The 15,301-nt window shown below is 39.8% G+C and overlaps 1 protein-coding gene across 7 annotated transcripts in view; it reads left to right on the top strand.

The window, feature by feature from the left end:
• The window catches only part of LOC126282204 (mucin-17-like), a 59,532-nt gene extending 44,509 nt beyond the window's left edge, over window positions 1–15,023 (top strand). For all 7 annotated transcript variants that reach the window (XM_049981747.1, XM_049981745.1, XM_049981750.1 and 4 more), the window contains one exon: window positions 8,493–15,023. In XM_049981747.1, the coding sequence (XP_049837704.1) occupies window positions 8,493–13,903 (5,411 nt within the window). In that variant the 3' untranslated portion in view covers window positions 13,904–15,023. The remainder of the gene's footprint in view (window positions 1–8,492) is intronic.
• Window positions 15,024–15,301: the final 278 nt, after the last annotated feature.

Below are 15,301 nucleotides of genomic sequence, written 5' to 3'. Positions count from 1 at the left end.
ACCGTCCCATTAGCCTCACCAATGTTCTTTGCAAGTTGCTTGAACGGATGGTGAGCCGGCGCTTGAATTGGGTACTGGAGTCTCGGGGCCTTCTGGCTCCATCTCAGGGTGGGTTCCGTAAAGGCTGCTCCGCCGCCGACAATCTGGTAAGCCTAGAGTCGGCCATCTGTACTGCCTTTGCCCATCGTCAGCACCTGGTCGCTGTCTTTTTCGACATGTGGAAGGCGTACGATACGACATGGCATCATTACATCCTTTCTACACTTCATGGATGGGGTCTTCAGAGCCCTCTGCCAATCTTTATCAGAAATTTTCTGTCGTATCATACCTTCCACGTGCAAGTCGTGGCCTCCCATAGTTCCTCCCGAGTCCAGGAGAACGGTGTGCCACAGGGATCTGTTTTAAGTGTCTGCCTGTTTTTAATAGCCATTAACAGGCTCTCTGCGGCCGTGGGGACGTCTGTGTCAGTGTCCCTGTATGCTGACGACTTCTGCCTTTACTACAGCTCTATTGGCATTGCAGCTGCTGAACGTCAGCTACAGGGCGCCATTCGTAAGGCGCAGTCTTGGGCTGTAGCACATGGCTTTCAGTTTTCGGCTGCCAAGACCTGCGTTTTGCATTTCTGCCGGCGACGCATTGTTCACCCGGAGCCACGGCTTTATCTTGATGGTGAACTTCTTGCTGTGGTTGAGACACACAGGTTTTTAGGTGTAGTTTTTGATGTCTGGTTGGCTTGGCTGCCTCATATTCGGCAGCTTAAACAGATGTGTTGGCGGCATGTAAATGCTCTGCAATGCCTGAGCCACACCAAGTGGGGCGCTGACCGATCTACTCTCCTACGGCTCTACGAGGCGTTAATCCAGACCCGCCTGGATTCTAGGAGCTTGGCTTACGGCTCAGCATCCTCATCTGCATTGCGGGTGCTGGACCCAATCCTCCACAGCGGAATACGCCTTGCCACTGGTGCTTTCCGGACCAGCCCTGTGGACAGCATACTTGTGGAGGCTGGTGTCCCTCCACTGCAGTTACGACACCAACAATTACTGGCTGCTTATGCTGCCCATGTTTTTAGCTTGCCTGGGCATCCAAATTATCGACTCCTGTTCCCGCAGTCAGTCGTCCATCTCCCAGAACGTCGGCCCAGGACTGGATGTACGATCGCAGTCCGCGTCCGAGAGCTTCTCTCCGGGCTAGGGGTTTTCCCTGTTCCACCTCCTTTCCGGGCCCCTCTGCATACGCTGCTGTGGTGTGTGCCTCACCCTTGCCTTCGGCTCGAATTAGCACAGGGCCCGAAGGACTCAGTCCCTCCGGAGGCCTTCCGCCGCCACTTTTATTCCATCTTAGCCATGTATCAGGGCTCTTGAGTTGTCTACACTGACGGTTCAATGGTTGCTGGTCGTGTCGGTTATCTTCTAACTCTAGGGGACCATTGTGAACAACGTTAATTGCCGGCTGGCTGTAGCGCTTACACTACTGAGCTGGTCGCCATCTTTCGAGCCCTAGAGTATATCTGCTCCTGCTCAGGTGAGTCCTTCGTCATCTGTAGTGACTCCCTAAGCGGTTTACAAGCTCTCGACCAGTGTTTCCCTCGTTCTCGTCTGGTGATGGCTATCAAGGTGCCCGTTGCGACAGATCTGTGGTATTTGTTTGGACCCCAGGCCATGTTGGAATACCCGGCAATAAAAATGTTAACCGCTTGGCGAAAGAGGCCACCAGTAAACCATCTCTGGAGATTGGTCTCCCGGCGACTTATTTGCGGGCACTATTACGCTGCAAAGTTTTCGATTTCTGGGACACTGAATGGCGCAACCTGCCCATGCCCACCAAACTTCGCCCTATCAAGGCGACGACGACTGTGGCGGTCATCCATTCGGGTCTCCCGCCAGGAGTCTGTTGTCCTCTGCTGGCTGCGCATTGGGCACAATCGGCTGACGCACAGCCACTTATTACACTGTGAGGACCCACCTTTGTGTCACTGCGGCTCCGTTTTATCTGTGGTCCACGTTTTATTGGAGTGTCCACTTTTAGCTTTGCTCAGGCAGACGTTCGCACTGGCTTCCCTGCCCTTTTAACAGATGACCCTGCTATGGCTGGCTTAGTTTTGCGTTTTACTCGGGCAGGGGGCTTTTATCATTTAATCTGAGTGTTTGTTTTAATTTATTGTTTTGTGCTGATTCTGGCCTTTGGCCTATGGTTTTAAACTCAGTTTTTAATGTGTTCTCGGTGGTTGGCTTTTCATTTTTTGTTCCTATGGTCGGCCAACCACCGTCACACTCTGTGTGATTTTATTTCGTTTTGTCTGGTCCTTGTCTAAGTTTCTTTTGTTCTGTGTCGTCTGTCTCCTATTCTGTTGAACGTTTTTTATTCTCTGTGGGTATTTATAGTATTTGGAAAAAGGAACTGATGACCATCGCAGTCTGGTCCCTTCAATCCCTCAAACCAACCAACCAACCTATAACACGTGTCCTATACTCTGAATATCTGCTGTCATGGGCTGGCGAGATCACATGGCTTATGATTGGCTTACAAAAGGACATCACAACTTCGGTTTCAACACTTCGGAAACAAACGCACTGTGTTTGGTGCAATTCGAATTTATACTTTCGTGCTGCAAATCAAAGGTCTTTCCAGAGCTTCTCTCCTTTTTTCTATTAAGTCTTTCCAGAACTGTGTTCATGCTGACAGGAAATCTTTCTATCCTAAACAGCACTATGAGCAGTTCAGAGACGACCTCTGCGGTAAGTTCCTATCAAATTGTCTTTTGCCCTGGCTACTGATGATCAAAATAAATGCTCATAACAAAAGGGGAAAATAATTATTATCACTTGCCAGGCGGATCTGTTAACATTGCGGGCAGCACACTAACAGGTACTTTTGTGAAATCTAAGCGATCCAGGATAGTGTACAGTCCTCGCGAGTTCACTTTCTATTATTACTGAAAATAAGCATTTTTTAACAGTCTATCCTTGACGTCATCCGAGGCAGAGCACACTCTGTGATTTGACTGACATGGATCTTACAGTTGCTGGGTGTGAAGTGAAACCTAATATTGCCTCTCAGGCTGTATTTATACATGTGCTGCAATGAACAGCCAAGGGAACACCTGCTGTCATCCGCTATATGCACACAGTGGCTGTCTCTAAATGGCTGCTTTCTCAGACATACAATGTTATGAATCAATTTAGACTCTTCATAATTTTTGCATGCATGCCTAAAGTCACAGAAAAAGTTTTAGCTCACCTGCCTTAAAACTTTGCATTCTAGAATTTTTAGAACCGAACTGACTGTAGAAAATGACCTCTGAACTACAATTTTAAGAGACCTTGTATTGGTTGTTATTAACATCAAGATCCTAAAACTTGTTATAGCTGTATTATTTAATAGGTTTCATCATGTGTTATAACCTTTCTAGCATTAATATAACAGATACTTAATCAACTACAAATAAGGACTTTTTGTTCCAAATTTAGTTTTCAGTAAATTACTCAAAAACTATTAGAGCCAGCTTAACGGGGTCATGTGGCAGTCAACAAAAAGATTTCGGTGTAAATTTCTTATTGGGATTCTGTTAGATAAGTGAGTTGATATCCAATACTCACTACATCCTTGATGTATTTGATATATGTTTCCCTAAAAGAATGCTGTGAATGGAGCAATCATATAATTAAGATAAATCACAGGATATATCAGGTTTTGTGTTTTGTCATTTGAGCATTGAATTATCTGGACAAGGAATTGAACAGTACCATATTCTGTGCAATAGAAATATTTGCTGAATTGTGGACCCATATCATTGACATTGATTTGCTCTTTGACTTTAGAATATGTACTTTTTTTGAGCATTGTGAAATATCTCAAAGAAAACAGTTTGGTGACACCCAACCATCACGGATTTATAAAGTATCATTCTCTTGAAAGACAAGTGTCTTTTAATTCACATAAAGTAATGAGTGCTATCGACAGATGACCTCAAATTCATTCAGTATTTCTAGATATTCAGAAGGCTTTTGACATTGTTCCACTGTAAGCAGCTTCTAATCAGATTTTGTTGTGCAATGAATTCCTTCTCAGAGAAATCACAGTTTCAAATAATTGATGGAAATTCGTCAAGTGAAACAGAAACGGTAAGTAAAGTTCCTCAAGGAAACATTATAAGCCTTCTGCTGTTCCTAATCCAAACTATTTAGGAAACAATATGAGCTGCCCTCTTACTTTTTTTTTTACAGCTGATGCTGTCATTTACCATCTAGTAAAGTCATCAGAAGATAAAAAACCAGTTTCAAAATTATTTAGCCAAGATATCTGTACGGTGCAAAATTGGCAATTGACCACAGACACCATAAGAAATGTAAGGTCCTCCACATGTGGGAGGGGGGGGGGGGAGGGGATGTTCTTAAATTTCAGTTACATCATAAACCACAAAAATTTAAAGGTTGCCAATTCAGTTAAATATGTATGGATTACAATTATAAATAATTTAAACCTTAACCCTCACATAGAATATGTTGTTGGGATGGCGAACCAAAGACTGCCCTTTATTGACAGAACATTTACAAGCTGCAACAAATCTACTAAAGAGACTGCTTACACTACATTTGCTCATCTCATCTTGAGTATTGCCGTTAATTGTGAGGTTCTTACTAGATAGGATTAACAGAAGACATTGAAAAAAGTTCAGAGATGTGCAGCTCATTTTGTATCATTGTGAAATAGGGGAGAGAGAGAGAGAGAGAGAGAGAGAGAGAGAGAGAGAGAGAGAGAGAGAGAGAGAGAGAGACAGAGAGAGAGAACATGTGAGCTAAGGTGGCAATCATTAAAATGAACACTTATTTCATTGCGGTAAGATTTCACAAAATTTCAACCATCAGTTTTTGCCTGTGAATGTGAAAATAATTTGTTGACTTCCATCTGCATAAGGAGAAATGATCATTGCAATAAAGTAATAGAAATCAGAGCTCGCACTGAAAGATTTGTGTGTTCATTTTTCCCACATGCATTTCAAGACCGGAATGGTCAAGAAATAATCTGAAAGTGGTTCTATGAATCCTCTTCCAATCACTTAAGCATGAATTGCAGAGTAGTCATGTAAATGTAGAAATACCCTTCAGAATTCCAAATTAAAACTAAGTATCCTATTTGGAAGTGATTTGCATCAGGAAAGGCAGTGGGCAATGGATCTAGTTGAGGTTTGTCTGTTTTATTAACTATCTCCTAAATTTATGTGAATATTAACTTCTGAGTGAAAAAGTATTTCGTACGTGACTAACAAGAGAATGAGCAGACTTGCTTGTCAAAACCTCCTGTGGATTTTTTACCACTTACAGTCAACATTTAAAATCCTTGCATCATGTTTCATCTGTCAATAAACTTCAACTTATCTAAAATAATTTCATAAATTGATATTTCCTGGTGTGACACCTGCAACTAAGAGATGTACAGCCCTGGATTTTTTTACCTTTTGTAACAGTGACTGGTACTGCACAAGATTGGGGAAATGCAGTCAAGTTATCGTGGAACAGTGTTTGTTGAAGGGGAATTTTGCTTCAATGCTTTGTTAAAAACAAAAGTTAATATTTAATTTTTGTGATTCTGCAAAACATCTCGTTTAGCCAACTGTAGCGTTATGTGGCTGATCGCAGTGAAATAACTTCAGGTGGCGAATGAAAACCTCGCCCTGAGTACAGACTGCTTGCCAATTACGCACGATTGATGATTGCTACGAGCAGAATAGATAAACATGTAATAATTAGGCAGTGAAGAAATAACAAATAAGCTAATGCAAACAACTTTGAAACAATAGATGACGATTGGTGTGCGACAGTGAGCAGTCTAGTACTTGCGGCCAAGTTTTCGTGCGCCCCCTGTACCACTGAAATAATATTGTAGGAGTTATCATATTCTCTTTACATAATGTGACACAATACACTCGATTACAAAGCACAGGCTTCATTCGGTTGTAAGTCAGTCTGCCTTTCATAACAATGAACATGCTCTTTTACCTTGGATCAAAAAAGGACAGAAAATGGCCGCTCGTGTGTGCCGTGCCAACATTCTTTGCATGTGTAATAATAAAAAAAATCTTGCCTTTTTACATATATTTCTTCTGCTTTTTATCAAAATAGAGAAGTAAGCAGATATGCAGTTTTGATACCTGGAAAGATGCGTGTATTACATAACACGTAATTATAAAATACAATTTAATTACCGCTCGTGGATGCTGAATAGAATACAAAAAGAACCTGAAGTTCAGAGTTCAAAACAGATTTGAAACAGATCTAGAATGGGTTTGCGAAGTGAACGAAATGAACAACAACTCGAAACTGAACTAACTATGAGCAGTCGGCAGTGGAACTGCGACGAGTGGTCACACGAAAAAGGACGAGTCCGGCCGAGCGAGATCATGATTGAGACAGACCGAGGCTGGAATGAGACCGGCCGACGTGCCGTTGCAGGAACAAGACTGACCGTTTCACATTCTCGAGAACTATAAGCAGAAAGCCTTGACCGAAGTGAACTATGAAAGGCTGTTCCTTAGAATTCATTCCTTGCTCATTCCGTTCATCTTGGTGAACCGTTCCTTTGGAGCCATTAGTTCGTGAACGACCCATCTCTACCTACTATGAAAAACCTACGTCTTTGGGGGTGTGCGGATACTTTTGATCAATAGTATGTTTGTAAAGTCTCAGATTCATAGAAACCTGGAAAAATTGGAAAGGAAATTAATTATTTCTCTTTCTTGGTATTGCTTAGGTCATATGAGTTCTTTCCCATCATCAGCTGGTTTTATCGATCACACTGAGAAACAAATACAGATTCATCAGACTACTTCTACTACAACAAATGTTCTTCAACTATTACACAGAATTTTTCTGTTATGTGAAAGAATTTTGCAGATCATTAATGGAGAAAATTACGGTGGATTGATCAATATGATTTCCATTCCACCATCATGATAATATCCTCAATAAGTAATCAGTAATGCACTCTCAGTCTTCCTCTTTTCAGGTTTCAAAATCTGTTTAAGTATGTGTAACAATCCTCAAAATATAACAATGATCACCTCCAGAGTAGTTTCGTACCAAAATATGTAAGTCTCTGTGATTCACAAGCTGTCAAAAGTCATCCTTAACTTAAGTTCATGGTGCACAAATAAAAATATACATGGTGAATTGTATCATTACTTCATATTTTTGTATTATTTATGAGAAATAAAATTAATTTGGCCATTTTTGGTGGTTGTGGTGGTGGTAACATGTTGGCTTGGGCACTTGACAGCAGGGTCTTAAGCTCGCGTTCAAAAATTCGAAAATCTTGTATTTATTTCCATATATTCCTCATCAGTTTGCAATGAGCCTAATGAACAAGATATAAGTTGGAGTTAAGACTATTAACTTGTGACACCTTTCAGTCAGCAGTTCAGTGCTTGTCTCGCAAAGCAGTGGACGAAGTGACAAGAGAAAGCCATGTCACATAGTAAAGGAATTCAGGGCAGTACATGATACAGTTACAGATATAGAACCTGTTTAGAAAAATGTTGTACTTCATCATTATTTTTGAGTGAGTAACTTCCAGTTCATGTTGGCAGCTGAAATTTTACATATAGTCTTTTTGCTAAGCTAACTAACAGGGGAAAAGAAATCAAAACATGTTTTGATTTTATTTCCAAGTGCGTATAATTTGATTAGGACAAAAGTACAGTTTTGTACTTCAAATGTTATTGACCTCTCAGGAATCATTTTCTTGAGGTAGTTGCATACCGTTAATTTCATTTTTAGAATTGTTTGTTTCAAGCTCCGTGATTTTTGTATTGTATATACAAGTACAGAACATTGTCTTTTTAATGAAATGAAATCAGTTCTGCATATTTTCTAATCCTCAGTATTTCTTACAAATCCTTTTTTCTGTCTCTCAATATTTTGATTCATAATGTAACCTCTCAACCTAGTGCAGCTGGACTGCTGGTGCATTGTAGTCACCAGGAACAGTGTAGCCATAGAGGTGTGTGTGCGTGCGTGCCTGCGCGCGCGCTCGTGCGCACTTATACCCTAAAGCTCTTAAGTAGGATTTGCCCAAAAGCTACAAATATTCAGTCTTCTTTGTGTGCCAATTGATGAGTCAGCCACTTAATTGTTCAGTCAGTTGTTACTTTTACCCCTAAAACTATTTATATCTTACCAGTGACTTTCCATTACTGTATTTATGACGTTGATTATATCTGCACATACAAATATTGAGTGCTCAATATCTCATCAGTATCATAAGTAGTTATCTCTACTCCTTCCATTACTTTATATTCTACCCTGAACTTTCTAGTATTGTATTAAGAAAGGTATTCATAATATGTATGTTTAAATATTGCAACTGCTTAATATGTTAACTGTAAAAAAATCTTTAACATTCTATAAAGTTAATACATTACTAATGTGAGAATTAGTTATAATTGTGCATTCATAAATTTCCTAACCTAAATAGGAGTATTTCTGGTGTTACAGATATGTACCGTACCAAGAAGAAAGAAGGCTCGGCCTTTATGGATAAATTTCCTGCTGATGTAGAAAAGGCTGAGTCTATGACAGGTGGTGACCCACAGATTCTGTCAGACAGTGAGTTTGCTCCAAAGGAGAAAACAACTTGGAAGACAATATTTTGTGAAGATAAGAAACCTGTTTCCCCCACTGAGTGGTTTCCAAAGACAGCAAAAATGAATAAGAATTCAGCAGCTACTCCAGAAGTGCAAAGCCATAAGCCTACTGTTCGTCGTCGTATAACCCACCCACGTCTTCTCAGAATACTGAGAGGTGAGGAGGCAGATCATGAAGTACGGATCAGGCCGCAGCCCTCTGTTAACAATAGTGCTTCAGAGAAGAGTGCACCCTACCATTGCCCAACATGTGATTTCACTAGTAACCGTCTGAATGTAATCATACTTCATAACAAGTATCACTCAAATATGCCACTAGCTAACCGCGGTCGAGGTAAAGGAAAAGTTTCTTTAAAAGCAGACATTTCATTAGGATCCCCAGCAGGGAGAGGAACTGCTAAAGGTCGAATGAAGCAGAGTCAGAGCAATGTATCTACAGATGGGTCGAAGGAAAGAGATTATCATTCAGACAGTGAACCTCCTATAAAAATAGTTCGAACTAAAGACAAAGTTATCAAAATGGATATAAGTCCAGATAGTTCAGCTTGTGACAAGCTTAATGAAAGAACTGAACCACAAGCTGATAAGCCGTCAGAAAAAAAAATGGAAAGGAAACCTATATTTGGAAAGAGAAAGGGTTCAAAGAAAAAAGAAATACCACCAAAGAAAAAGAAGACAAATGAAGAAATCAGAGAGAAATTGTTGGCAGATTGGGAAGATGATGATGATGATGAACAGGAAGAACAAGAAATTGAGCTACTAAAACAAGTATTAAACAAGAGCTCCAAACCAGAAAATACAACAAGAGCTAAAGAGATGTCGTGCTTTGACTTTGATGAGAGTGCAGACTCAATGTTGGATGTAGAGCTTGAAGAGAGAGCTAAAAAGTTTGCAGAGAACCTCAGGTTCCCCAGAGTCACAGAGGACAGAGATTCAGTACAGAAACAAAAGAACCCTGAAGTGAAACAACATCATTCTTCATTTGCTGTCACTAAAGAGGTTGATACGTGGTCACAGGAAACTACAGAAGCTGTGGACAATAATGACTCTTTGTTGCATGAGCAACACCACAAGGAAACAGTGAGTACAGAGGACTGTGAACCATCTTCTATATTGGCAAATGAAGATGGGCAGGAAATAATGAGTGGTAATGGTACAGAAACGGAAGAAAAGCCCTCAGAAGTAATGAGCTTCACAAATACATACGGAGAGAACATTGACCATAAATTTCTGGAAAACACAGGAATGGATGTGCCACAACACTCAAGTAGTGGTGAGGACTCTGGCTTAAAAGTTAAGACAGAAGATTCAAATGAGTTGGAAGATTTGAAATCAGAATTTGAAACTGTTATGGCAGAAACAGTTATTCCTGATCTGCCAACAGTGCCAGAAAATAGACTCCTTTCAGAAAGAAAATCTCTTTCTGTATCTGAGCTTGATGAAGGAAGTACTGAATCCTTAGATGGCAGAGGTGATGATTGTGATTATAGTACAAAACCTGACAATTCTCCTCAGAATGAGCAAAAAAATGAAAGTTTTTTATCTGAGCAAAAAAATTATAAAGACGAATCTCTCACCTTGAAGACAGAATTTTCAGAAACTGAGGAGGAGAAAAATTTACTGGAGTCAAACTTTGAATCAGAAACTTATGTTGAGAAAAATGAGTTATCAAATCTGGAAGTAGTGAAAGACCACCCTGCTGAGAGCAGTGAGAAAGAGTTTAAAGAGCCAAATGTGACGGATCAGATGTGTCATACAAGTGAAAATGAAGATGTTCAAAACTTGACTGCAAATGAGGAATCTTCTCCAGATAAAAACTCTGTACTCCCTGTATCAGAAAATAGTTCAAATATGCAAAATTTTCTGCCAACTGATGAAAGAGAAGCAACATCTGATATAAATACTGATGATCAGATTGATTCTGAAAATCCTGAAGAGATTCCTGAATCTACAGAGCAGAATGAGTTACTGTCTTTGCAAATAAAAGAAACTACTGACAAATTGGAAAGTGAGAATCAAGGAAATTCTGGTAGCAAAGTGTTTGCTGGATTATCAGAAGAAGAAATTTCAAAGCCAGTGTCATGTCCAGTAATAGATAATCAAGTTTCTGATGTTGATATTGTGGACAAAGTCGAACCAGATGTTGGAAAAGATTCTTCTGAAACGACAGAAGAGAAATTTGTGTGTGAAAGTGAAAAGCTCTCTCTCCAGGAAGCTGATACGATTGATGATGATGATGAACTTGACATAAACTCCATGCCTGTAGTAATGACTGATGCTGTTATTAAGGAGGAGTTAGATGTGAAAGACACCATTAAACAATTTTCTGCTATACAGCCAGTTGTCGTTAGTGCAGCAAATATTGATGGACAGTTGTCTTCTGCATCAGTGTTAGTTCCAGCTTCTGCTGAAAGTGGATCTTTAATGACTCCTGTTTCTTCGGTGAAAACAGCGCATGGTGGTAACACAGTTTTGAAGATTATAAAATCTTCTCCTGCTCAAGGTACAAATGTTAGTGGTTTAAAGTCAGTACTACCACATAAACCAGGTAGTAAGTATGTAATTATACAGCAGAGCCCTGGTCAACAAGTGCGATATCCTGGAAAACCTCTTCAGCAATGTGTTACCCTAAAAACTATAAACCAGCAACAGGGAAACAATGGTTCAACAAAGAAATTATTGATAATGAAGACTTCACAGAGCAGTGGCTCTTCAGAGGTCCAGTCGGTACTTACAACGAGCAGTAAGATTCCAACATTTGGGCAGCGAGTGATCACAAGCTCAGGTGCAATTGTCACTGCAGTTCCTTCTGGTAAAGCAGTTTTGCCAAAAGGTGCAAAGATAGTGCCCATGCCTCAACAGCAGTTAAAAGTTTTTACAAGTACTGGAAAACAGAAACAAATTGTTGCACCCAAATTAGCTATGCAGAGCACCAAGGCTAAAGTCTCCTTACCCTCTATGCAGAGTCTTCAGAAAGTTAATGTGCTACAGACTTCGACTGGGAGAATTGTGGGTACTACCAGTAAATCAAAGAGCAGTACAATATTGATTCATTCACCACAGGTTACATCATCTGTGCAATCTAAACAAGGCATCATCTCGAGTAGTCACTCCACTCAGAGTGTCCCTCAAGTAAGCCTGAAACCACAGTTAGTAAGAGGTAAACAAATCCCTTCACCTGGAACATCATTACAGCGTGTTCTTCTGACTACTGGAACACAGTCTTCACTCCAACCACAACAGCAGAGACCAATAATGACAAAACCTTCTTCACAGCAGAGAATGCTTGTGCAAAGGCTACAAGTTCCAAAATCAGCAACTGTTGTTGTCTCTACTGACAGTATTAAAAAGACAACATCAGGTATTAGTACAGGTCAGGTGCCAAATACTTCAAAAATATTACCTCACACACAGCAGAAAGGTACCATTCAAACAATACACCCAAAAGGAAGAGTACTGGCAATACAAAATGCAAAACAGAAATTACCAGCAAAAATTTTACAGCCTGCAAGTGTATCACAGTCATTGCAATCTGTCCAAGTTGTTCAAGCAGCAGTGCCAGCTGAAGCTGCTGAACACCCCGTAAGTGGAACCAATATTCTTATTCCGTCATCAGCATCATCTGGTACGACAGTAAACATCCAACATTCACCATCGTCGGGATCCATATTGACATCAGAACAACTGGCTCAAATGATGGGGACATCAGGACAAATTGCTACAGACTCTGGCACTTTGGTACTTGTTACAATAAATGAATCAGGTAATTTACAGCCCTTTGACAATTCAACACTGGTGGCATATGATACATCAGCTGCACCAGATTCTAAAGCAGCCAATGCTCTGTATATTGATTCATCAACTTTGGGATCTCAGAATGATCTCGACAAATTGATATTAACGATAAATAATCAAGCTGCTACTACAAGTGGTGTTGTAAATATGGAACAGCAGTCTCCTTCAGTTTCACAGGATCAGCAGTGCACTGTATTCAGTATTGCTAATAATAGCCAGACAGCTGCTCCAGGTGCCTGCAATCAGGACATATTAGCAGCTGCTTTGGCCAATACTGATGTTTTCCAGCCAGAATCCACTAATGTTGTAGGTGATGCTTTGACTATCAACCACCCTGGAAGTCCTGGAAGACTTTTGGAGTCGTCCTCACTCTTAACTGTTTCATCCACAACATTGCATCAAGCTGCTATGCTGCTTCCGTCAGTCACAACTGCTGGGCTGCCTCCTGCAGCTCCAGGTGTTTTAGAGACATCGCTGACACTCAACCAGCCAATAATGACTCCATTGGAAGTACCATCAGCTGTCACTCATCTTGAAAGTCCACCACCACCACCGCCGCCCTCCACATCAATGCAGTTGACTCAGTCATCTCTTGTTATTCCTACTTCTGCATTTTCATCAATAAATTATGCCCCAGAAACAGCACCATCAACAGAGTCTCCTGTTTCCAGCTCGACAGTGATGAAAGCCTTGCCCAGTTTGCAGCTACCTGTGCAATACGTCTCTGAAGAGGTTAGTGAATCATCACAAATGCAAGATAAAATTGGAGATACAGTTGTTCCCCCTTCTAGCTCAGCTGAAGCTTCACAAAAAAAAGATAAAGTGTTACCTTCTTTTGAAAACATTTCTGAGGGAGTCACAAGTTCAGAGGTTGTTGGAAACTCGTGTTCAAAGTACAGTTCTCTTGGTGAAGCAGCATCTGCACAAGTCCCTGAAATATCATCTCCTCAAGAAAATACAGTCAGTTTCAACAGCATCCAGCCAGAGTTTCAGCAGATGCCAGAGAGCACATCAGAAACACCGTGTTGTACAAAAAAGCTGACTGACCAAGCTGTCTCTACGTCATATGTCACAGATGTTAAAGATAGTTCTGATGGGATAGGTTCTTCTGTCCACATAACCAGCACTCCAGTGGTATTTCCACATCAGCTAGAGAGCACTTCAGAAGCAATTGCTAGAAAAGCTTCAGATACTGCAGCTGCTGAGGAAGAACAATCACCACATCATGAAGACCAGTCATCTGTGAACTGTGTAGAAAGCACATCAGAAAACATGTTAATGGATGCAAACGTGTCAACTCATCAATTGGCTGCTATCGAAGATGCAGAAAGCACCTCAGGCATACCTGAAGAGACAAATTCCAGTTCCACTGCAGTTATCGGAGGTCACCAAATCGTATCATCAGTGTGGGCCGAAAGTGGGAATAATTCAGAAACTGCTCCAGCAAAAGAAGAAAGTGAAAGGTAATGACATGATTTTAAGTAAATTGCAAGCTGTCACTCAAAAATAGAGAGAGTGCAGCTGCAGTAAGTGGGAAAGATTTTAGTTGATAATTCAAAACTGCACACAAATACCAGCATAATGTACATGGAAACTTTTTAAATATTTTTATTCATCTTTTACTTGATTTTAGTATTTGAACATGAGTTTGAGATCTCATCAAACTTAAAATTGTTTTGGAGTTAAATTCCTGATGCTATAAGTTACATGAGAGAACTACATTGAGCTCAAAATTGAGAGACTCCTTTACTTTTCATACATTAAAGTGGTGTTACTTATATGTAGATTTGTATTGTTCATGTAGCATTGCTGCGTAGTTTTAAAGGATTTTTATTATAGATATTGTTTGGGTACCATACTAGTTCATAGGCAAGGAGCACTTTCAAAAATGAGGTAACAGTGCTTAGTCTCCATGCATCTTTCATTCACCCATCTGATATATGTCTTGTTATTAATGAAATTTGAGTTTGTAAAATGAAACAAGAAAATTTCTTACTTTATACCCAAAGGGTTTTTACAGTAATCAGTAAGACTGTGGTTTTCTTTTATTGTGTTGTATATTAGAATCTCTCTGTAAATATGTCTCCTGTCAGATATCAGAATAGTGTCAGATTTTGTTTTATATCAAATCCTATAGGAACATTTTTATGAAATTTTTATTATTTTATGACTGTTGTAAATATGAAATTATTAATTTCAGTGTAGGCTGAAAATATTGAATGGTGAACATATTTTATTAAAAAAAGGTAACTATGATATATATACATTTGTATGTGTGTGTTCATGTGTATGTGCATAAGACAGAGGTTATATGAATATGAGGTGCCTGACCATTTTGTATACATGTTTGAATGTAATGTGAATGTCCTTTTGTGCTGACAGGAATGAAAAGAATGGATGCAAGTATGCACATAAAGTATCATAGCTTCATATAATAAGTAAGATACATAAAATGTTGTCACCACTGAGTTGCATACTTGGTATTTGAGTGAGTGATTTTATCAGTGATTTTGTACATGTGTGTCAATTATATGTACTTTGTAAAAAATTGTTAATATCCAATACAATAGGTATTTGGCATATGGTATTATGTTTTGTTTCCCTTAGACCTGAAACAACAAGTCCCATGTTCATGAGTTTACATACATCCACATGAAGAAAGAAACAAGGGGGGAAAAAGATATTTCAACATGTCCTGTAACATTTGTGCAATACACCACCTAATATGCAGTAAACAGATTTTTATTTTGGCATTGCCTTCAGAAGTCTTTTATTATGTGATTTTCTGCCTTTACAAATTAACAAAACACTGTTTCAGCTGAAATGAAAATATTAAAACAATAAAATATTTAATTTGGCGTAAGC

The sequence above is a fragment of the Schistocerca gregaria genome, chromosome 7 (genome assembly GCF_023897955.1).
Source record: "Schistocerca gregaria isolate iqSchGreg1 chromosome 7, iqSchGreg1.2, whole genome shotgun sequence".
NCBI classification, from domain to species: Eukaryota; Metazoa; Arthropoda; class Insecta; order Orthoptera; family Acrididae; genus Schistocerca; species Schistocerca gregaria.
This window is presented reverse-complemented; position numbering and strand designations above follow the sequence as displayed.